The 25,296-nt window shown below is 44.9% G+C and overlaps 1 protein-coding gene across 3 annotated transcripts in view; it reads right to left on the bottom strand.

The window, feature by feature from the left end:
- Positions 1-25,296, bottom strand: part of LOC126548000 (serine/threonine-protein kinase 31-like) — a 322,789-nt gene that overhangs the window by 238,567 nt on the left and 58,926 nt on the right. For all 3 annotated transcript variants that reach the window (XM_050196069.3, XM_050196070.3, XM_050196071.3), the window contains one exon: positions 1,658-1,732. In XM_050196069.3, the coding sequence (XP_050052026.1) occupies positions 1,658-1,732 (75 nt within the window). The remainder of the gene's footprint in view (positions 1-1,657; positions 1,733-25,296) is intronic.

Genomic DNA, 25,296 nt, shown 5'->3' with positions numbered 1-25,296 from the left:
TTGGTGGACAGAAGTCTAAGGTATTCCTGATTCTATTTGCGATTACCTTAGTAAATACTTTGTAGGTAACGGACAGTAAGCTGATCGGTCTATAATTTTTCAAGTCTTTGGCGTCCCCTTTCTTATGGATTAGGATTATGTTAGCGTTCTTCCAAGATTCCGGTACGTTCGAGGTCATGAGGCATTGTGTATACAGTAGAACCCCGCTGTTACGTTCCTCACTGCTGCGTTTTCCCGGCTGCTACGTCGTTTTCATCCGGTCCCGACATAGCTTCCATAGGATCCAATGTATAAGGAACCCCGCTGTTACGTTGTAGCTGTGAAAACGTTCCCGCATGATACGTCGCAACTTAGCACCCCGAACCCGCCAGGGCTAAAGTAGACAACGCGCTCCAACCGCCATTTTGGCTTTTGACGAGTTTTGGCTGGGCTTGGCCGGGCTTGGCTATGGAACTGGCTGCAAGAAGCCGCACGCCAGTTCGAGAGGCCGCATGAGGCCGCCACTAAGTGGCCATTCGTGAAAAATGATCTTACTATCATCACTGTGATTACGGTCACCGCTTGGTTGTTGGACGGGTCGACTCGCGGAGGAAGGAAACTCGGGAGAGGCCCTGACGTCACTCTTTGTTTATCGGGCCTGCTCTCCTCTCTTGTTTACGTTTCTCCCACGCCGCGCTGCGCGCAACCGGGCTGCTCGGACGCGCGCGCTCCGCAGCAATACTAAACAATCGTTAGCACGTTAGCATGATTACGCCGAAGAGGGCAAAATTTCCCGCGTATATTCGTTCGTCCGTTGCCATTGCCGTGGCGCGGTGACGACAAGGAGCACGAGCCGCATGATGCCGGGGAGTTGCCAAATCCTAGCTTTGGAGAAGCCGTCGCGGCTCTGGACCTCCTCCGCAGGTACGTCGCACCTCACAGCGACGCTGACAGCAATGCGGCCTTCCAGGGTATTGAGAAACGTGTGGCTATTTATAGCGAGCGAAAGAAACGGCAAGCCACCATTCTGGACTTTTTAAAGTCCTAAGCGCACTCTGTGGAAATAAATTGTCTATAGTTGAAGCTGCACTTTTTTCATTCATTTTCGGAGCTTTCCTCACTGTTGCGTTTTCCCGGCTGTTACGTTTTTTTCCCCCGGTCCGGTGAAAAACGTATGAACGGGGTTCCACTGTATAGGGCGGCCAACCTTTCTAGTACAGTGTTCCCACCATCCACACTTAGTTAAAATTAAATTATGGGGTTTTACGTGCCAAAACCACTTACTGATTATGAGGCACGCCGTAGTGGAGGATTCCGGAAATTTCGACCACCTGGGGTTCATTAACGTGCACCTAAATATAAGTACACGGGTGTTTTCGCATTTTGCCCCCATCGAAATGCGGCCGCCGTGGCCGGGATTCGATCCCGTGACCTCGTGCTCAGCAGCCTAACACCATAGCCACTGAGCAACCGCGGCGGGTTTTTGATACACTTAGTGTACACAGTGCACAATAGAGTTTGCAGGGCATTGTGTGAAATATGAAAAGAAGAATCTGACATCACTCTAATGCGCTAAGGGGACAAGTGAAGAGCATAAGCTCTTGTGCTGAGGAGGACTGATAAATAAATTTGTGGTTGGTCATCTACTTGAATCCTATTTTACACTATGTAGACTTGCCTTGGTATTGTCAATCTTCTGCAAAACTTTGCAACGGTACCATTGCCCATCTTCAGAGAACTTAGCAGCATAGACCTAAAGGAGGAAACAAAACAAGTTACATCTGATAAGAGAAAGCCACCAAAGCACTCACAAACACTAACACGAAATAAATAAATAAATAAACGAGTATTTTTACATAAAAGTTACGTCGCAACTAAAATATATGGACACTGCAAATATGTCATCATTAAAACTTGCTGAAATTGATATGATCTAGGGTGCGTGTCGCACCAAAATGATCTCCTAGATTTAGCAGCAACCGCTACACACTGAAAAATCGCCGAGACGACATGCTGGGACTGACGTCATCTTCGCTGACCACCAGGTGCACAGGGACAACCTTTAGGGTTGTGCACTCAGAATCCAAAAAAGCAGTTTTTCTTTTCATGCTTTACTTTCCTGCAGAATTCAGGGAGCATGAAATTTTGCCTATAGGAGATGCACCACTCTGATATTTAAAAAAAATTTTTTTACTTGTGAATGGCATAGAGGTCACTGTAGCTTACAGAATAGTTTACAAAATCGTTTACAGGTCAATGGGTGTTCAATGACCTAGCTTCACTCTCAGGTTTAAAGGGGCCCTCACCAGGTCTGGCTATTTTGAGCTGACAAGCACAGAGCACGCAATATGCGAATGATCGCGTTTGCAAAGCATTACATCGCTACGCACCGCGGAAAGATCTGAAATTTCAATCTGAACACTGTTTTCCCTTTCCCTCACGGCAACCAAACTCGAAGCCGGACAGTGACGTACTCGTAAACCTGCGCCTATGCACTCGTGTCCGCAGTGTGACGTCACTCGTGGTGACACAGGACTTTTGAGAACTATTCAAGCCAACATCTGTTATTTCTGTGATCTGTTGCTTGAATTGAAGTTTAGAGAAATAATAAAACACACAAATGGAATGTCTGCATATTTTTTATTTTACTTTGCACTGAAGTAAGAGAGATGTACTTCTGCTTTGTCTACTTCTTCCAACGGTCGTGCAGTCACGCGGACAGGCACCAAAAGTATGCCTTTTCTACCGTGTTCCAGCGCATGATCACGCTCTGTGATCCGCTTGTTCTGCCTCAGTATTCGTGTAGCACCGAATTATACCGCTAGTCATGTGTCCTTGTGCACAGCGAGCAAAATCGTCCACTGCGCAAAACCAGACAATCAGAACAGCTTGTGCGCAACGCCATCAATGGAAGTGCGCAGCACCAAAAAAAAAAAAAAAAAAAAAAGCAAGGAGAAAAGAAATTAAGGCGGGGCCCGTGACGCATGCGTCACGCAATCCTCAAGGTCCAGTATGGAAGAACACAGGGAAAGAATTTCGCTTACGGAGGCAAGACGGGCCAAGTGGAGAGAGTGTCTTCATGGGCAGTGGAGCTCGTCTACTGAAATCATGGGTTCGTGCCACTGAAATATTTTTATCTCGGCTACTAATGAGCCGATTTGAAAAATCTTTGCGGCAGAACGCTCCGTAGAGGACACACAACTTCCAGCGTATAACCAAAATTTGCTATGGGACCTGGTCAGGGGCCCTTTAAGGAAACATCACTAAAAACATTGGCTTGTGAGAATATTCAATATCTTGAAAAATTCTATATTCACTTCGGTTCAAATTTCAGTGCTTGGAATTTCCAAAGTACTAGCAACAAACAAATATACATTTCAAACACATGCAATTGACATTATCAGTTTCAACGAGCAAGTCACATTTCTCGTAACATGACTCATAGACAAGACGCCAGCCAAAGATGAATTCAGTTACAGTCACCAATCAATTTTTTAGACCTGCTCAGTAATTCAACATCCTTATGGAAACGCACCTTTAAATTCAATGGGATTCAATGCACCTAAATATAAGTGCACTAGCGTTTCTGTATTTTGCTCCCATCGAAATGCAGCTGCCATAGTCAAATTGAACCCGTGACCTCAAGTAATCCCATAGCAATATGCTACTGTAGCGGGCACACAAGTGTTGATTTGGCATGTGATTATTTTCATATTACTGCCTAAGACTCTACAGTTGTATTAATGTGGCTTTTTGGTCTGCATGCCCTGCATCAGTTGTCCGCTTGACAAATTTGCATGGTGTTTATTTTTCAGAAATAGCAGAAGCGTAACGTACCGTACCTTCAGTTTGCCCGCAACCACAATTTCCTTGCCTTCTCACATCATCTTTTCACTCTCCCTCCCTCTCCACCTGTATGGGAACTGCGACAGTGGCAAGGCTGTTATTCACTTGTTTCACGACTGCGTTGGTTCTACCCATTCTCTGCCTCCTCTCCCCCTCTTTTCTACAGCATTATCTACGTCCCCTCTGGACTTGCATGTTAGTAGAAAGGCAAGCACTGTAGTTTTTGCAATGCATTTTAAGGGGTGATGGATATTTTTTTTTTAATTATATTTTGGGGTTTTACGTGCCAAAACCACTTTCTGATCATGAGGCACGCTGTAGTGGAAAACTCCGGAAATTTTGACCACCTGGGGTTCTTTAATGTGCACCTAAATCTAAGTACACGGGTGTTTTCGCATTTCACCCGCATCGAAATGCGGCCGCTGTGGCCGGGATTCGATTCCGCAACCTCGTGCTCAGTAGCCAAACACCATAGCCACTGAGCTACCATGGCGGGCTATGGATAATTACAGCTGTCAAGAGGCTAATGTTGCGACACCCAAAGGTCATTGTGCACATGTGACACGATGGAAAGGGTCAAGCGTGTTTTGCGCGTCGTCTTTCCTATCTGCCAAGCTCCTGCCATGTACGGTTAAACCTTGATATCAAAGTCGGTAAAATCGGGAATTTCCTTCGTTATGTCGAAATTTCGTTGTATTGAAATTGGACTTTTTATGCAAATAAGTACAGTTGCCAATCGATTTTTCTTTCATGGAAAGGGGCCGCAGAATTTCCCAAATTATTGGGCAAGTGAAAAAGCAAATTTGAATGAGAAAGCAATTAATTTTGATTCACCGAAACTCGAGATTGCGCAATCTCCAATATATATGCGCGGGAAGGCAGCTTACATAATGCCATGCTATCTTGGCACGCCCACGCTTTGAACACACGGCAGTTTACCTCTAAAGAAGGGCGTGCGACTGCGTATGCGCTCAACTGCGCTTTCAGCCATGTGCAGCAATGGCCGAGATGCACGCCAACTTACCCCCCCCCCTCCCCTCACGCACGCTTCATTGCATTACCACGAGCTTGCTCCCCTCCCCCTCTTTCCCCTTGCTCGCTGTGGGACAGCTGCACTCATGAAGCCACCATCTTTCTTGCCTCACCCTCGCACACTTTCCCTATCACCTAGAGCACACAGTACACGGGGCATGATAGGATCTCATCGCATTTGGACTTTATACGGAACATGATGCAGCTCCACTTCGGTGGTCGCTCTTGTCATGTGGTGAACAATTTGAGGTGCCGTTTGTAAGCAGCCGCATAAAATTCAATGATTTGACCATCTACGCCTGCAAAAGTCCATTTATTGTCCTGGGATTTCTTTGCGGCGGCACTGAAAATTTTGTTATACTGAAATCGCTTACAAACACAGTTATATTGAGGTTCTAAATACATGGTGTTCAAGAGACAAGAGGTTATGAAAACCTAAATACTTTGTTATATCAAGAATTTCGTTATATTGAAGTTCATTATATCAAGGTTTTACTGTATATACACACTCTGAACCACCTCCCAACAAGGCGTGCAAGACAACAATAGCAGCAGCAGCAGCAGCACTGCAAAAGTGGAAGGAAGAGGCAAAAAAGTTTGCTTTAAAAATTCTGGTGTTATGGTATTCAATAACAGTGAACAGACAGTTTCAATACTGTAAAAGCTCAATAATTCAGCCCCCCGTAATTCAGAAATTCGGCCTCCCTACACCATCCCTTAAAAAATGTACATAGCCCTATGGCAGCAAACCTACATTAATACAGCGTTAAATTGCACGTGTACCAGTTAATTTGAACTGGAGGCAAGCTAAGGATGGTGCTGGTATACAACTGAAACGACCTTTCAGAGCACGCATCACTAGTGTCATCACTTTTCAAGGGACGGAAAAGCCAGAAACTGCCTTTTTTTCCAAAAACTTATGAAAAGCGCCCACTGCTATACAATCAAGGTACGAATTTGGAGCACGCATCGCTACTTTCATCAGTGTCGTGTTGGTATGTGATGTGCTACTGTGATCGATGTAGTGCCGGAGCGCACAAGTGGAACTACTGTAACTTGATTGCATACCTTAATTTGTATTTGTTCTGCTTGGGGCACTTAACGCGGCAAAATATTTCCTCTACATATGTACATATAATAACTGACACGCATAGTTAACATGTTATTTTTTACAAAATAAGCAGACCATTGTTTTCATTGGCCTTCTGTTATTAAAGTCGATGCTTTATTACTTGAATAAAGGTTTTGAGACGCCACTGGTGTGTGATAAGCAACAGCCCACTGGTATTGCAGTCCGTGCCATTTATCGATTCAAACTGTACGGCGATAATATTTGTGAACAGAGTGGATGTACCATTTGAGCAGCATCACGCAGGTTCGTTTTCATTAGGTGACATTATCTCAGCCAGTACATATGTCAAACATTCGGTAGGCGCCACCAAGCGAATGTGTTTAAAGACTGTGAATTTTATCAGCTGTAGCGTTTCACTGGGATAACGGCTGCATGCGCATCTTCCGTCGTTAAGTGATTTGCCACGTCTGCCCACATAATGACGTCTTGCTAGAAAAAAAATTCGCTAGGTATCGTTCAAGTTCATCGCTGGAAAAGAGCACAGTCTGTTCGGAAACTACCCATAAAAGTGGATTAACCATGCAGCCTCTGGGTGTGTGCACCAGTGAGTAAAAAAGCACTGCTTCGCATTTTCAGCTTTGAATTTCCTTGCGTGCGAGGCGGATAAAACAGATTCCTGAAGTCATTTCTTAAAAGTGTAAAATAATAACTATGAAGTTATTGCTCTTCAAAGGCAAACCAAACAAAGCTCTTGTTATTTTTCCACATTGCTATAATTCCTAACACAGAGTACAGCACAAATAAATAGTTTTCGCTGTTTCTGCATAAATGATAGACTGTGGTAAGTTCACTGCACATTAGTGAAAATGCACTACCGGTGATACAAGTGGATTAATTGAATTGGATACTGTAGTCACATGACACATGACAGCCTTTCAACCTTCGTCAGGGCTCTATCAGTTCCGATTTATGCCGTTTGGTATTAAGACAGCTCCAGCTGTTTTCATAAGGCTTACGAGAGAAGTAGTGGACGGTATCCCCAATATCTACCACTACTTCGACAACATCTTAATTGCCACCGAAACATGGGAACATTATGTTCACACTCTTCGGTGTTTCTTCCAGCAAGTCAAGAACGACTGTCTAATCATCAAGCCTTCCAAAAGTGAAGTTGGCTTTACCTCCGTGAAAATTTTAGGGCATATTGTAGGCTATGGTGCCCTATGCCCGCACATCGAGACCCTCGATAAAATCGATGTTGCAAAGCAGCCAACTACTAAAAAAAGAAGTCCTTTCATTTTTAGGCCTAACTGGATACTACCGAGACTTCGTGCCAAATTATTCAATAGTATCAGTGCCCCCCACAGAACTGACCCACAAGCGTGCACCTAATAAAGTGGTCTGGGAGCCGCGTCACCAGGAAGCCTTTGACAAACTACAGTCTTACTCTCTGATCAGCCTATTATACCGTCTCCAAATTTAGAACGGCTGTTTGTCCTATGTACAGATGCGTCATCGACAAGCCTCAAAGCTGTCCTAAAATGCCACGGTGTATTCTGCACCCGGTTGTGTACGCAAGTAGGACATTGCTGCCTAGAGAAGCATGTTACTCTACCACAGAACGGGAAGGCCTCGTCCTTGTCTGGGCCATCCAAAAGTTGCATGTTTTTCTCTATGACAAGCGCTTCTTGCTGTAAATGGATCATGAACAGACTCCATACATTAACAACGCCAAACGTGTAAACAAAGGAGTATTGCGCTGGAGTTTATTGATTCTGAAATATGACTTCACTATCAAATATATCAAAGGGAGTGACAATATTGGAGAGGACAACCTAAGCAGAGTTTCTTAGTTCTTCAAACTTATGTGTATGTACCTATATTTTGTTATTGCTCATATACAAGTGCATGTTTTTCTTTTTCTTACTGCGTGAACGGTGTGCAATCTGTGAACTGTCTACTGTGAACCTGTGAACTGTGTGCACTATTTGTCAGTGCAACGAGTCCTCCTGCTGCAAGCTCGCTCAGCATGGCAAAGTTGTTTAAACTGAAAATACTTTTTTGAGTGAGGGGTAATGTGGTGAAAGACGACAACAGCAGACGCGACACAACGCAGGAAATAAGAGACACGCTCGAGGTACAGTGTACTAGAATAGGCAGTGGAACGACCGCGCTCCTTGGGCGACTATCGCGGCGGCGCTGTGATCGGCGACTACGGGGAGGCGCGCGTCGAAGCCTACGCGGCATGTGGACACTAAAGGCTACTTCCGCAATTTCTTTCATTCATTCGTACCCAGGACGCGCCTGTTAAGCGAAACGAATTTTTCTAGCGTTTTAAATTTACTCTTTCTCTATTTTGGCCAAAACCGCGATGCGAAGATGCTTGCTTGCACAGATTGCAAATGACGATCCACGCCGTGCGCAGTGTTTACTGGTATGAATAGATGAGGCGAAATAAATAAAGAAACTGCAACAGATAATGATTATCTTCAAAGTTTTATTACACACTTCCGTGGCAGGAGGATGCCAAGAATTCACGTACTATTAGAATGCACAACACAAATATACAACATGTTCCAGGGGCGCGATCGGAGATATTTTGTTCGATACGTGTTCTGCTCGGTTGCTGCAACGTCACAACGTTGCAGTATGCAAAATTTGTGACAGCGGGGCGGAGAGAGCAACCAATCAGGAAGCGGTGACCTCCCCGGAAGTTTACTTCTGTCGTTTGTCGTCTGCTTGCAGACAGTATACTAAGAAACGAAATGTTTCTCGTCTTCTAAATGAATGAAATCTGTATCTAAAAAAATTTATTTTTTCTTCTCAAGCCCAAACAAGTTTTCAAGTAGTAGTACGTGTGACTGCTGCAATTTACAACTACAGTAAACTCTCAGTTGTACGAACGTTGGTTTATCAAATATTTCAGAATAACGAACTTTTTAAAAATCCCCAGCAGTTTTCTTATAGGTTCTATGCAAAAGTGTTTCACTTAAACGAATTTCAGAACAGTCAATATTTCAGTTTAACGAACTCGCTCAGAGGACCAAGGCTTATTTTTACGATCACAACCGATGCCCGCCCTCATCAAACCGCTGCTCCAGCGGCAATGTAAGGTCGCTGGCGCTACAGCACCCCTGTGGCAAAGCGGCAGTGTGGAACACGAACGGCAACGAGACATGGCCTTCGAGATCGCCCGCACAAAACGAGCAAGCATGTAATCTCGAAGGCCATGAACAAAGTAACATCGCTGGCGCTTATAATGCCGCCAGAGCAAAGCGGCTATCTGTCACACCACAAACCACGTGGTGTGTGTTTTTTGCCGACCGGCTAGTCGTGGCATGGTCATCGTCTCTTTCTTTCAAAAAAGAGACGATGAAGAGACGAAGAAGAGGCAACTGCCGAGCCAGTTTCAAGCCCTCTAGCTGAGGTTGTAGGGTACATTGGAAAGTTGAGAGACTTTCTGTCAACAGCAAGCTGTGCCAGAAGAAGTGTACAAAAACATTGACTCTTTGGATAGTTTTGTTACTTCCTGTGCTTTAAAAGTACAAGTGCAGAAGAAGATGACAGATTTTTTTTGTAAGTAAGAAAGGCAGCATTATAACTGTTATGAACCTTGTACTTGTTGATATGTACTAACTCCATTTCACACATTTCTAACACTGTGGATGCCATGTCTTTTGCTCCATGAATTGCACTTCAAACTTTTGACTATGTATGCCATGTCTTATGTTGGTCTAGTGAATGTGCAGTTAAGTGAACTTTCAGTTAAGTGAACTATTTCCTTCTGTCCCTTGAAGTTCACTCAAGTGAGAGTTCACTGTATTAGTTTCTTTGAGTCATCCCTAAGTGGTGTCGCACACAGTGAGAAGAAAATAGAAAAAAGGCAGCGACAACATTCCAGTGGCTCGCTGGCACCGATTATGGGGTCGATTTCTCTGTACAACCAACGAATTATTTGTTTCAAGAAACAAAGCGATGCTGGAATTCACTTTCTGCCGTTTCTTCAAACGCGTTTCGCACCGCCACCCGCTCTCCTCCTTCCTCTGGAAACGTCAGAGCAACAACCTAATTTCCCAACAGAAGCGCCATTTTCTCGAATTAAACTATGGATTGGATCCAAACGTGCCATGCCGCAGCAGCCGGTTGGATCCAATCCAATCCACCAGACGTGCCATGCGAAGCCGTAATATCGCTCCAAACTTGCCATCTCCTATCGGGTTCGGCGCATAGCAGACGAAATGCTCGGTGGGAGGATGATTGACAGGAGCGTGTCGTCATTTTGACATCACCAAAAACGTGGCCGCGCCCCACAGCTGGCGACGTCAGCGCGGAGAAGGCCAATCGCGCGCGCCGGTAACCGAACGAACGCGCCGAACAACCATCTCCGATCACACCCCAGGTCAAGCCAATGCAGAAGTTACTAACATACACAAACATGCAGTGATATTAGAAATACATTAAGATGTTTTTCATGGTATGACAAAATTGAGAACTTAATACAAAAATGTACAATAGAAATAAACATGTTTAGCAATGCCATGGTTAAATAAGTACAAATATATAAAAAGCGACACCCACTCAAGAATTTAAAGGAATTCACAATACAGATAAGCAACTGTGCTGTACACACAATACAAAGGTTAATTAAACTGCATCTATCATACAGGAATGCTGGCATACCAGTCAAATTAATGGTTTAATATGCATTAAATTAAGCCTGCTTAACTTCAAGTGCTTAGATGACTTGCGCTTGGAGGTGCTGGCTTTGTTCAGCCCCTTTACAAAAAAGTGGCGCCTGGTTGTGACATAAAAGCTGACAGCACGGAGTGTCAAGCATTCTGCATGCGCTTTGCGACCAATACTCAAGGGCCTGGCAAAATGAATCTTCTCCAGGATATCCGTTACACTCTCACTGTGCACCTTATTAGTAGAGAAACAACTAGTGAAAACATCCTCTAGGCGTGTAATAAATGTAAAAAGTTCAACTGAAGGGTACAACAAAGAACCCTGATGTTTGAACTGCACAAAGGCAGAAGCAGCCAACAGGCGCCCTTGCACAGTTGACAGCAAGAGGCAGGCAATGCAATCAGGACATTTGGTTGGTAACACGCACTTTGTTCCCCCATAGCCTGAAATGTAATATATTAATCTTGACTCGCTTCTCTTCACATGATACACATGTTCCTCAGTTTCTGCTGGCAAAGATGTAGTCAGAACCTCTGTATTTCCCTCTGTCTACAACTTCACTGTTTCCAAAAAACTTTCCCTTAGTGGTACCCTCTTCTCTGTCGGTTGCCTCAAGAAGAGAGTTGATCACATCATCCTCCGCATTGCTGCCCGTGACACTTCGTGCCAAGTTGTAAAAAGAAAGACAATGAACAGTCAGTAGAAACTGCTGCGGCGTTGGATGACTGTTGCAGCCCGACGAAAGTCTCACTATACCAAAAAAGTTCTCCACTTTATCCTGACTGAGCCTTGAAGTTAGCAAATATTTTAATCCCACTTTTTTGTTCAAGTAGTCAAGAAGCTCGAGCGTACTTGTCAGTGTTACCCTTAGTCCTTCTGCAGTTGAGTCACTGAGAAAATGCCTCTTGTCAGTGTGACGCTCCCATGTGTTCAGAAACTCAAGCATATCTTGGATCTTTTGTACACTGGTAGAATTGGGTGCTAGAACTTCTGCTGGATACCTAGAAGTCATTACAGCAATCGGCGACTTCATTCTTGAAAAGAATTTTGCAGTAGCTTCTATGCTGCCACAGCTTCTCTCCAGTTGTGTCTGATAAAGAAAGAATGGTTGCAGAGGTCCCTGTCCAAAGAGCTGAAAAGCATAACTCACTCTCATTTTTTCAAAGTTGTTCAGTGCAACATGAACGCTTGATATACCAGGCACTGCCCTCAATGCAAGTGCACTGTTGTCAAGTGTGAGGGCTTCCTTCACAAACTGTATGGACACCTGTCCATTTGTTGTCTTGAAAGTCGGGCCTAGAAGCCGGTTATTCTTGACAAGATGAAGGAAGTCTGAAAAAAAAATAAAGGAACCGGCTACTGTCAACTGGGTGTTGCTTCTTGCAGATAACTTCTTTCATTGATGCCTTTACATTAAAAGCTCTCCACATCTTCCTATTCCAAGAGGCTGCATCACACATTATATAGTCGATAAGAAGCCCAGCTTTTTCTGCGAGTACTGTGCCCTCAAGCAGAATTTTCGCAAGCAATTCACCCTTGACATTCTCATGGCTACCAAAGACACCAAGCACCTGCGTCCAATTGCCTACAAGGGGCACAAACATTACAACAAGGCCATGATTGGATGGCAAGGTCTTTTGGTCCTCGGGTGTGTACACTCCAAGGTCGACAAAACCTTCAATTTTTCCTCCTGTGGTCACTGAAAGGTGCTCGGAAAGCTTCATTTCATCAATGATAATGCATCCATGCCTGTGAAGTTCATCTAGGGGCACAGTTTTCTTTTTTAGTGCGATCGGCATTTGTTCATTAAACCCATAACTACCCTTGTATTCAGCTGTGTGTTTCCTTATAGTCGCTTCACTTGGCAGGGTTAGAATTGCCTGCTTTCGCATATATTTAAAGTTTTGGGCTATGCATTTTAAGTAGTACGCACTCCAAAATCCACTCTTTCTCGTAGATTATCCCACGTGGACTTTTCCTCTTTGAAGCTTCAAAACACTGCCGAACAGCAAGCTGCTGCTTCGATGAGAGATGCTTAATCTTCTCGGCAAGCACTTCTCCTTTGGTTGCAGCACTATTGGCTTTAATCTTAGTGAGATCTTTACTGAGCTTCATTATCTTTGATGTAAGGCGCTTGTTCTTGCGGGTGCATGCTTGCAACTTCTGCTACGTTTTCTTTGGCGCACATTTTGGCGACTTCCGACTTAGGAGACGTGACCGGCGGGTCAGAAGCGCTTTTCTCAAATATTTGCACGCAACGCACGGTATTCCATCCTTGGTCGTTCTACCAAGGCAATTTATACTGAAAGCGGCTTTCCACTTGTTTTCTACTTGGTTACGCAAGCGGTCTGTAAGACTGCTCATCAAAAGGACCTCGTCATTCGCAGCAGCACCCTTACAAAGATACATCTCATTGGCTTGTTGCAAAGCATTCATTGCGTCCTGCACTGTTGTCAGCGATGACTCTGCCACCAGCTTACCACGCAAAAATGTCTTCACACAAAAACCACCAGAGCTATCCTCTGTGCAAAATACGGCCCTCTGTGCAAATACGGCTCTCACTTCACCTGTGACGGCGTTAAAAGTGCACGAAGTGAAACAAATTCCTTCCGCATCATGTGCTCATGCAGAACCCAGCGCTTATTAGGCGGGGTAACATTCTTAAGCGCGACGACAGTCACGACAGAATTTAAATCACTTTCGTGCTCGTACACACAAGATGTCTCACAAACATCGGTAGGCTAGTCTGGTGTCTGACACTCTGCAGCACTTGAGAACAGTACCTTTTTAGCCAATCTGTTGATCTCTTCAGCCTTGCTTTTTCTCTCGTTCCTTCTCGGCACCACGCGCTTGTTTAAATACGCCGGGGCACTTGGTAAGATTGTTGGCACGGCGCCTGACGAAAGCGTAGGCTTTCCTCGCTGTAGACGAACTTCTTCGCCGTTGATTACGTGCACATAGTCCCTGACAACACAGTCCGGCTCGAAGTGTAGTTCGCAAACTGTACAATCCTCCGTAAGTTTTTTATCCGCTCTGTGCAAGTTACGCTGCCATAGGCTTCGTCGTTCAGGGTCCGCAGGTGCCTTGAAAAGCGAGGGCTTCTTTGTAGCGTTCGCTCGACTGTATCCATTGCTACATCCAGGGGCGTAGCAATGGTTCAAGCGTTGCTTACCCATTGCTGAAGCAAGCAGTCACCGTTCACACACGAACTGTGTCGAAAAACACGCACTAAATGAAGAAGCACGTAGCCGAAACAGCGCGCCTACGCCAAATCTCACGTACGTGTTGTCAAGGGGAATAGCGTAGTCGACGATTGCAGCGCAGCCATGTTCGCCACCTACTGTGACAGCTCTGTCAAGGCGCAGTCCCTGGCGGTCGCTTCACTGCCCTAACTAGTACACTGTACTCGAGGGATGGTGAAAGAGAAAGAGCAAGCGGAGGAGCGGGAAGCTGCGGGCACGAAGGCGGATCGAACGAGCCGAGGAGGTTTGAGAAACAAGTCCGGAAAGAGCTAGCCGGGTTGTACCACTGGGCAGCCTTGTGACAGGCCATCGAGCTAAGGTCCTGCCATGTCCTGTGCCTGGCCGGTTCCGGTGCTCTCAAGGTTCCGGCACTACCAAGGATCCTGAGCCACTAACCCAGCGGCTTGTCGCCATGTCACCGTCACTACATACGCAACCCCAGAAGTCTCCGCCGCGTACGGAGGGCCAACGAACATTGCCAGCACCCGTGAGCGAACTCGGACTGTATGCCACGACGCCCAGACTTCACGCATTAGTGGGCGAGGTGCGGGAACTGTGCAGTGTGCCGCGTCATATTATTTCGCACCGCATTAGAAGACAGCTTTAATTCATGCTAAATTTTTAACTTTGTATCAGTGCACTGTTCTTAATTATATGTGCATATGTGCAACCTGTCCGACTATCACCTTCGAGTCCTTCCTCACCTCACTTCACGTCAACAAACGTGACAGTCCATTACCCTACAGATACATAATAAAATTACTGTGCTTAATACCTGGTACCTGGCCAGAAATTTCATCTAATCGAGTCTTCACTAAGCACAGACCACACAAGGACACCACTGAAAAGAATGCATACTCAAAACAGTCGCGCGTGCGTGCGTGTTTCTGTCATGGAGCGTTTTCTGCCCAGTTCTTAGATATACATGAATCGCAAGCTCACGTACACTCCCACCATAGTAACTGAGGCTCTCTCTCTCTCTCTCTCCCTCTTTTTTTTTTACTTTAGCCTTCAAAACACTGCTCATATTTGTTCACCCGTTTGGACTCTATTATATAATAGTCTCTGTAAGTGCAAGTCAACAGTGAATGTGACACCACTGGGCCAGAATCCTCGCAAGGCATGTTTCTGAACATGTTACCTAGAATTGTGATTTGTTCATTTATTGGACTAACTTTTATTTCACCATTTTTTGCTTGCACGTTTGTCATGGCTTCATCATTCCTCTGTTCAGCAAGGCGGACAAAAGAGATTATTGCTCTGCAAGTTGCCCACGCCAAGCCACAGAAAACTCAACGGTCATCATATTGACAACAGGTCCTCTTGAACTGTGTCTCACCACGAAACGTTTGCAAGTTTATCAGATAGAGCGATGTGAGCCCTATAAGGAAAGCATCAGTCTACAGTTTTGTATCATACCGGGCGGGAATGCTAAAATTTGACATACAAGCTTACTTGCTTTTAAGGGCATTTTACGACAATCGGAAAAGTAACATGTTGAGTCCCAACTTGTTTCTTTTCTAGTCATTATAGCCATGACGACCAGAAGAGAAGGAATGTAGCAAGCACCTACTTGCTAATGCACAAAATCTGTCATTTGCTCTTTGCAAATCAGCTTGACAGGCATTACCACCAAGTATCACATCCTCCCTCACAATGGTAATTTGTTACATGAAAATGCAAAGAACTTTAAAACATGCAAAATGCTCAACGCAATTTTGAGGAAATGATACTTCACGTTGACTGAGACTGGCAGTCACACTTCATTTCATTTCTGTATTTTTTTTTAATGTACCCTCAGGGCCACATGGCATTAAAGAGGGGAGTTGTTACAAAGTAGTAAAGGAAACAAACAAATAAACAAGTGCAGTGAGTTCTGGTAACATAATGATTCTCCTGATTATACAATGTTAGCTAATGTTTAGCAAAAAAGTTTGTTACCGGTGGTGGCTTTGATACTTAAGGGAAGGTGATTCCATTCATGAAATGTACGGGGCATGAAAGATTGAAAGAAAGCCTTTGTGTAACATGAATGAATTCCTACCTTACTGCGATGATCGATGCAGATTGAAATGTACTGAGCTCGCAGTATAAAGTTGTCATGAAGTGTGGTACGATAGAAAATTTTATGAAATAGCGAAAGACGGGTGACTTTGCAGCGGTTAGCTAGTAGAATGAATGCTAGGTTAGTTTTCATTGAAGTTATACTTGTCGCACGGTTATAATTAGAACGAAACTAGTAGAGTTATTTTGTACTAGTTGAAGTGAAGTAAGATTAATGCAACTGGGATCCCATATTACAGACACACATTTAAGTTTCGAGCGTATTAATGTCTTCTAGAACTGTAGTTTAAAAGACGGTGCTTTGGAAAAGCTCTGCCGGCTGTACCAAAGCATGTAATTAGCAACGCTAATGGCGTACTCTATATTAATGGTCCAATTTATTTGTAATGTGTACACCAAATTATTTATATGACCTAATGAAATCTAAGGGAACGTTGTTAAGGTGGTAAGTGCTAGGATTATAATTAGATCTGGATACATGCATTATTTTACATTTGTTAACTACAAAAGGCTCATGTACAGTTTGCATGAGTTAAATAACTAGGCTAGCCCTACACTGCAAGAGATAGCTAGAAAAAGCAAGTTCACATAACTCGCCCACTTCACACGTCTCAAACATGACAAATCACTAAAACCAACTAACAGATGACAAATCTGAGCACACTGTGTTCCCAAAAAGTTTTTTGAATATATACAGTAAAACATTGTTATAAGAAAGTTGAAGGGGGGGGGGGGGGTCGTAATTATTTTGTTATAACCATTAGTTTGTTATAGCCACTATCCATTTCTATCCATAATTAGCAAGCAAGAGAGGATGTACTCACCACCAAATCTCACAGCAGCCCGCCACGCAAAAAAGAAAACGGCCGTCGCAGGGGAAAAAAACAAGCGAAAAAAAGACAGCAAGGAATTGCTAATTTATTCACGCCAAACGGCTCATCACTGATCGATCAACAGCACACCAGCTGGCGGCTCACTTCGCAGAAAAAAAGCCCTTGGTAAATTTTTGCAGTGTCTTCTTCAGGCGAATGATGGCTTTTTCAGCTGCAGCTGCTATTTCAAGTCCGTCCTCGGCGTTATCGTGAGTACCGAAGAAATCATGCAGCAGGTCTGCCACATCCAGCGCTTGTGCGGGTGTCGGTACATCGGGTTCGCCAATATTAGCCTCCAGGCTGTCGTCGACCCATTCACCACTGTCATTAGCCACCCCTGTCAGCGCGCGCACAATTTCCGCCTCCATTAGCTCTTGCGTCGTCACGACGTCAGCATCGGCACTGACGTACGTGCAGAAGGTGTCGCAGTCGGCCACAACGCCGGCGTCAAGGAGAGCGTCCCAGAACGCTAGGGCTTGGTCGCCCCGGCACCCTCATTGGCGGCAGCAAAGAGATCTTCGCTGTAACTACCGCTGCCGACGCCAAATGAGGCATTCCGTAAGCAATTGGCGATCGTGCTTGCCGGTACAGCCATCTAAGCAGCCTGCAGCATCTTGATCGCCACGTACAAGTCATCGTGGACTTATGCTTCATGCTCATATTGAGCAGAATCCGGTCGATCACATGCTTGGGGTAGCCCGACTTAAAGTTCATGATAACTCCTTCGTCGAGAGGTTGCACAACTGAAGTACAGTTTGGTGGCAAGAAGCATAGCTCAATGTTTTTGAGCACAGCGGCAGTGTGGTGGGCCGAGCAGTTGTCCAGCACGAGGCATATCTCGCGGTTCAGCTTGCCCAGCCGCTCGTCCCACTTCCACAGCCATTGTGCTAAAATTTCTCTTGTCATCCAAGCCTTACGGTTGGACAGATAACTCACTTGGAGCTTTCGTTTGCCTTTGAAGCATCGTGGCGACGCACATTTTCCTACCATGAGGGTCGGCACCTCTAATGACCCATCCATGTTGGCAAAAAGCAACACAGTTACGAGGGCCTTGCTCTGTTTACCACCCTGGCAGCGTTCACCTTTGAAGCCCAAGGTTTTTTGCGGCAAAATCTGGTAGAACAGGGCTATCTCATCAACGTTGAACAAATCCTTGGCACATTATTTTTCAAGCAGCTGTCCAACGTTTGCCTACACCCACGCCATTGAAGTTTCGCGATCGAAGACTGCGCTTCTCCGCTGACAGCCCTGCCAATGATATTGTAGAGATCCTTGAAACGCTGCAGCAAGCCAACATTTGCCACAAAATCGTCGTACCCCATGATGCATGCGAAGTCCCTCGCTTTGTTCTGCAACAGTGCCCTATTCACACGAGTGCCATTTGTCTTGCTTTTACGTCCAAAAACCACTTGAAGACCGCCTTTTCTACAGCTTCGAAAGCAAGGGCTCGCAGCTTCTTTCCATTGCCTTTTGGGCCACGTGCAACGGCACCGTTGACAGCTTCTTTGCTGGTCAAAATCGTTGACAGCGTGCTCAAAGCATTGAGCACGCTGTCAACGCTATGCCAAAAGCTTCGGCAACGTTTTGTTTTTTTTCTTCACGCCAGATTCGACGGCTTTCAGCATAGCCACCTTCTGCTCGATTGAAATCGTTTTGTGCTTCTGTTTGCCGTCGTCCATCCACTTTCTGGTGACGGGAACTCGCACGAATGAACCGATAGAAACACTTATATCGTTGATGCGCACAAAGGCAACGGCAAGCAACAACAAAACCGCAGTCAGCGCCGCCCCGCGCACGCAGCAGAAGAGCGAGCAGGTCCACCAGTTCCATGGGAAAGGGGAGGCCGGGAGACGCGAACGTTGCGCGCTATAAGACTTTGACCTGACGGCTACCAAAATGATAAGTAAATGCTTGTTGTGTAAAAAAAATACTGACGATTACGTTACTTCCTAATGCGAAATTTGAGTGCAGCTCTTCAGCTGTTTCAGCTTTTCTATACACGGAGGCAAAAAATTCGAGCAAGACATGTATGTACAGTTACAACCTTTTATTCTTCACTACTTCAAGAAACACTCCACTCCCACAGGGTGTCTACCAAGTTGACATTTCCAAATTCCCTGAGTTTTCCAGGTTTTCCCTGAGTGCCTTTGCGAAATTCCCTGAGTGCCTTTGCGAAATTCCCTGAGTGATGTGGAACTATGTTTTATGGCAAGACGGGCTGGAACCATATCGCCCGATGCTGTCACTCTTTAGTAAGAATATGAAAAATTTTTTTAAAAGAACAGACTTAATCCAATTTGAATACTAAGTTTAAGTTATTAAAAAAAAAAATAGAAGGGAGGGGTCAGTAAAATGCACAGCAAATAAAATGTCTTCGAAAGAAATTGCGAATCGAGTCAGACATTCTCAAATACAAATAAAAAGGAGATGCATACAGAATCAAATATTTTCGAATATGAGCTATTTATACCAACTGATAGCAAGCTCAGTGGTATGAGGCCCGAATTTTGTCACAATTGAGAGTCTCTCTCAACAGCTCGTAAGTCAACCTCAACTGTCCTGACATACTCTCAGCCCGCGCACGACGCCTCAGTGTTGTGTTTCACTGCTTTAAAGAGTCTATTTTGGTTTGTGTGAGGGACACCTGCATCTCGGTGTCAGCCAAGAGTGTTTTTTGAGCTCAGGCTCCTTCAAAGAAGCACTCGCATACTTCATTCCCCGTTCATTCCTCAATGCATCGGACCTCTCTGTTCTCCTTTTGTCGCGCGTTCGCACTACGGACCATTTGAAGCATACTCTTGGTCAGTTTACAGTCAACGTCCAATTTTTCCGACCCCCTAGGGGCCGCGAATACTTCCGAAAAATCAGGCAGTCCGAAAAAATAAATGCATGTCTTTTACTGCTCTTCAGGGCTCAAATCGACACAGACACGTCTGGAAAAGCTCTGAATGCCTGTCAGTACACTTATTCGGCATAGTGGTGCTCCTACTGTGACAGGAGAGGGCGGGTGCACGCGTGTAAAATTAAGGAATACATACTGTGTCCCGTGACAATTGCCCCTTTCTACACTTGTTAAGCTTCACCGCAATGCTTTTGCTAATGCTTCACCGCGTCACAAAACTGTACTGAGGCGAAACTAACTTTCAGGAACCAGCATTATGGAAGGCGCCGTGCTTTCCGAGCTTCGAAGCCAAAATTATTGCTGACAGCGGAGAAATGAAGAAACACGGCACCAAACGACAAGAAGCTTAATAGCGAACGTCGAAGCAGCTAGGCGTAGCGTTTCCGCAGTAGTAGCTACGGCTTCCAGCGGATCTGCGTGCGATAGCGCTGCTTCGAGGCGGCGAAGTAATCAAAATGGCAGCGGTGATGGCTTTGATTAATGCCGTTTCCTACCTGCGGTCACGCAGAAGGTCCGGAAAATCGGACGGCAAAGAGTTCTTGGGTCCGAAATTTCAGATGTTCTGACACACTGACTCTATGGGGTACATGGTGGTGCCGCGAAGCCGTCCAAATTATCGGGAATCCGGAAAGTCGGTCGTTGACTCTACACTGGCAACTCCTCCAGCCGACAACAGGGTGTCAAAGACGATTCGTCACGATTCCTGTCTGTTACTCGAGCCAGCATTACCGCGACTTTCGACCCTTTCAATAAAATTAAAGCTAATTTTCCCTGATAGAGGCACAAAATCCCTGAGTTTTCCCTGAGTTTTTCCAGACTACTAAAAATCCCTGAGAATTCCCGGTTTTCCCGGTTGGTAGACACCCTGTCCCAGTTCTTGACTGTCATGAAGGTAGCAATGTGGTCGGAGAAATAGATGGATATAGGCTAGACTTGCTGCACCAATGCCTGGATCGGCATAGCGCACCTCTGTATTCTGGCGGCAACGGCAGTAGGCCTCTGCTTGGGCAGCTCGTTTAGCAGCAGCAGCAGATGAAGGACTTCCACCAGTTGCCAAGCTCATGGCTCAGAAAGAACTGGCTGAGAATAAACTACTCATTTAGGCAGACGGATTATATTATAATATAAACCATCTGTGAGCCTCAGACAATCCGTCTGGTCCAGAACATTTCGCACCAGCCGCCGCAAACAGAGCGTAGCTTTGCGCAGCTGCCTCACTTATCGGGAGGTTGTGGGAGGCAGCGCTTAGGCGCATAGGAACGCTGCGCGGCGAAGAGACGGCAGCGACTGACTGACACAGCTGACGCTGCTAGCGAGTCAACTGAAGGTGGCTTTGCATTTCAGCTTGGGAAGCGCGCACCGTGATCTGTTGATACTGAGCTGGCGCTTTGGCAACCAGAGAACACCGAGCGCTATCGCGCGGTCGCAGCCACGGAGGAGCGGAGGGAAGGAAAGGGTACCCGCAGTGGCGAATGGCAGCTATGCGTTTTGGCTTGGGCAGCAGCACATCATCGAGATCAGCTGCCACCAAGCCGGCAATCTGATTGCCACCGCACATGGGTGGCATTGAAGGCGGAGCAAAGAGAGCAAGGCTCGGGCCGTGCGCGAGAGATGGTGCCAGAGCGTGCGGAGCAAGAGGCTAGCCCCGACTATGACGCTGGTTTATGGCGAGGCACGACGGCATTGCAAAACACAGGAACGGGCGCCAAAGAGCTATGCTCTAAAAAAATGGTTCGTTATACCCATCGCGAGGAAATTTTAGCTTCGTTAAAACGAGGTTTTCAATACATGGGCATCTATTGGAATTTCAAGGGGAATCACGATTGCTTCGTTATATCCATTAGTTTGTTATAGCCAATCAACAGCAGACGAGCAACGGAAGCCTCAGCGTGGGAACTTGCATTCGTCACGGTCCTGAAAAATAGGTTTGCTTGTTGAAACATTGCCTCCTGGCTGAGGCTTCCCTTACTCACATCTGTTACTCAATTGAAGTGTTCATCACCTTGCAACCACTTTGCCTTGTTTGAATACGTAAGCCGATATGCTTTTTCAACATGAAACCGTCAATTGCATTTTCAAGGACGCGTGAGCCTTATTGGGCTTACTTGTACGCTTATTTAGCGTCCTTGTTTATTCAAACAATATTTCCAGAAGTCCTTGTAAGCACTGTTGTCTCCATAATATTCCTTGCTTTCCTACGAATACTCCACTTGCGTCAAAGACTTTACTGCTGCACCAATATGCAATGTAAAATTTATTGCATAACAGTTTTTTTCCCCTACAATTTGTGCCTCTCGCCAATGTGCTATGAAAATAATGGGACATTGCAGCTCGAGCTTATCTTGCTAACAGTACATCTTTCCCGAGCACTTTATACGTTTTATTTTAATCTAGCTGAAATCGTCGAGCACAGACAATATAATTATAGTACAAAACATGTCAAACAGGACTGTATGCAATACAAGTATGAGGGTAGCCATGCATAAATATCGATATCTGAACCTTCATTCTCCCTGCTATAGCAGCATGCCGAACACTATGGGAAAACTTCACTTGATTTCAGCTCTCAATTCCATTAAATAGATGGCTATCTATGTGTGCATGTTGTAAACTCAGTGACTGACAGCATTAACTCCACTTGACCTGTACGAAATTTGTGGGCATGTACTGCTCCATTCACCATGGACAATAAACAATGTAAGCTTACTTGCCCAGCCCATATTACCCTGCACAGCTTCATTTGTAGTCTTCCCGTGAGCACCCAATGCAAGGCTTCCAACTGACTTTTGGTTGCCATGGAGTCCTCATTGTAGCCCTGATTTCAAGCAAACAACCGCATTTCCAAATGTAAGTCCTGGAACCGTTACACCTTTTCACATACCGCGGAGCACCTTCATACCTATCGTATCCCCATAGAGCTCTGTGTTTGATTATGGCCGCATTTCTCTTCCCCTTTGCTGTTATTGTTTTTTCCTGTATTTCCATATATCTATTGCCTTCATTTATCCATATACCAAGGTACTTATATTCTTTTATGATAGGTATTTCCTGGCCATGTATTGACACTGTCTGTTCACTGTTTCATTTAATACCATAACACCTGATATTTTAACGTTAAATTTCAGACCTACATTCTTGTCTTCATGTCCACAGATATTGGCGAGATGTTGCATATCACTTTGCTTATTAGCTAGCAACACAATGAGGTCCGCATAAAACAAACCTGGAAGCTGCTGCTCTACTACTGTACTCGCCTCTTTGTATGACAGATTAAACCCGGCATTACTTGCCTCTAGCACCCTTTTCATCCTTACCATGTACATCATAAACAGTGAGGATACAGGGCACCTCTGCCTCAGTCCCTTGTTGATATCAACTTTCTCCTCGCTCCTCATCCCGTCTTATTCAATGCAAACAGTATTTTCTAGCTAAATCTCTCAAAAGCTGCATACAATCATCACGTAAGCCTTCCCCTTCCAGAATATCCCACAAAATGTTGCGGTCTATGCCGTCATATGCTTCTGTAAAGTCTAAAAAGGCCATATATAACGGTCTCCTTTCTATTCTGGATATTTCAATACACTGAGCAAGGATAAATAAGTTATTATCCAGACGTCTACCAATTCTGAAGCCATTCTGAAGTTCTCCCAAATTACCATTATTCTCTGCCCATGCTTACAGCCTTAACTTAATTGCCTGCATTGCTAACCTGTATATTACCAATGTAATGGTCAACAATCTATATGAGTGAATTCGATCTTTCTCCCCTTGCCTTTATAAATTAAATTCTTTCTATTTTGTCGCCAACTGTCTGATATTCGTCTATCTGTTAAACTTTTTTTCTACTGCTTTCAACAGAGCTTCCTTACTTTTTGGACCTAGTTGGTTACGCAGCATTACGAGAACCTTGTCTAGCGCTGTGGCTGTGCGCTTAGGAATTTTTTCTTCAGCTTTTTTCCAGTTGAAATTTGTTAGCACAGCTCATTTTCCATCTGGTTCTCTTTAATGTTCTTCTTTCCTCAAATAGAACCTTGTTATTGCCTTGGAAAGATTCGGCTGGTATTTTTTGGATGTAATTTAATGCCACGTCCCCTTCCAGTTTGTTTCCATCTTCGTCTAGGATATGTTGTTGTATAGTAGCAGACTTCCTGCCTAATAATTTTATGTCATTCCAAAATATTTTAGGTGTGGCCTTCTTACAGGCAACCTAAGTGCACAGTTTTAGTTGGCAAAAAAGAGCGTTCTTTGACAAGTTGGGGCTGGATTGCAAACACCGTCGATCGCAGCATCCGTCGAGCTAGGCCTACCAGCCCTATCGCTGGCTGTCAAGCGAAGCCATCAGTAGACAAGTGCTGTCATGAAATTTGTTGTCACTGACTAAGGCATAATTTTACTGACAGTGTTTGCGTAAAGCAAAACAGACCGGTGCAAAGTTATTTATATTTCATTGCTCGAAGAGAACATGAAGTTTTCCGAGCACACAAGCTGGGCTGCTAGATATACGCGAAGCTTATGCATCACTTGCTCCATCGGATGCATGTCTTGTGTGCCCTGAATCGTATGTTGCATGTCGGAGCATGCAGCGCCGCACGTCAAATCGGATGCCAAATCATACTCTGTGTCTCCTGCTTAACACATCCTGCACAGGTGTAAAAAATTTTTACATGTGAAGGAGATGGCTCCCTAGCATGAATAAGTGCTTCATTAAAATTTCGCATATAATTGTGCTCTCAGCAATACGTTGCCGAATGCAGATATAGAATTGTAAGCGCAACAGGAGACATGTCTATGACGCGAAGTGGCTGCTGCACCACAAACCTTACAAAAAAAAAGACCCTGGGCAGCTTACACAAAGTATATTATTCATGGTTAAGTTCCACCACAGTTGAAGAAGTTTGGAAAAGTGGCATAAGTTATCGCTCTGAAAGTTGCCCGTTGGCAAAAGCAAAAAAGTTGCCTCTTTGTCATTACAAAAGTTATGCGAAACGAACTGGGCGAACATTTTTAAATGTGGGTGAATTTATTTAGAGGTAAACTACTTCATGCAATTCGCCCTTTTAGTGTCTTTCCAGCTGCAATTACGAGGACAGATCAGAAAGTCTTTGCCCCTATATTTTTTATCCAAATTAAAGCTGTATATGCAGAGTCAGCATATCCATTCTCAGCTGTGGACCTTTCTTGGACAGGCCCGACCTTATCTGCCGGAACCTCCGTGGTACGGGGCTGCTGTCAGTTGTTAAAGATGGCAGTTGTGCTTCACATGTCCACAGCGTAAGAGCAACGAAGTGTGATTCATTTTCTATGGAGCAAGGGACAAACAGCCATCGAAATCCACAGGGAAATGCAGCCCACATATGGGGAAAGGTGTCTCGCTTTGAGAAGTCTGAGGTGGTGGTGTTGTGAGTTGGCAAAAGGCTGTGAAGACTTTCATGACAATGAGCGTCAGCAGGACAAATTCTACCACAGGGACATCTCAAATTTAGTGCTGCGATGAGCAAGTGTCTGAACCGGTGTCGGGCCCATGTGGAAAAATAGTGCAAGGTACGTAGAATAGTATGCACATTTGTTATTATTTGTATGTACTTTATTTTGGCTAACAAA

This window comes from Dermacentor andersoni, chromosome 1 (genome assembly GCF_023375885.2).
Source record: "Dermacentor andersoni chromosome 1, qqDerAnde1_hic_scaffold, whole genome shotgun sequence".
NCBI lineage: Eukaryota > Metazoa > Arthropoda > Arachnida > Ixodida > Ixodidae > Dermacentor > Dermacentor andersoni.
Note: the sequence above shows the minus strand (reverse complement) of the source record. Positions and strands in the feature narration are given on the sequence as shown.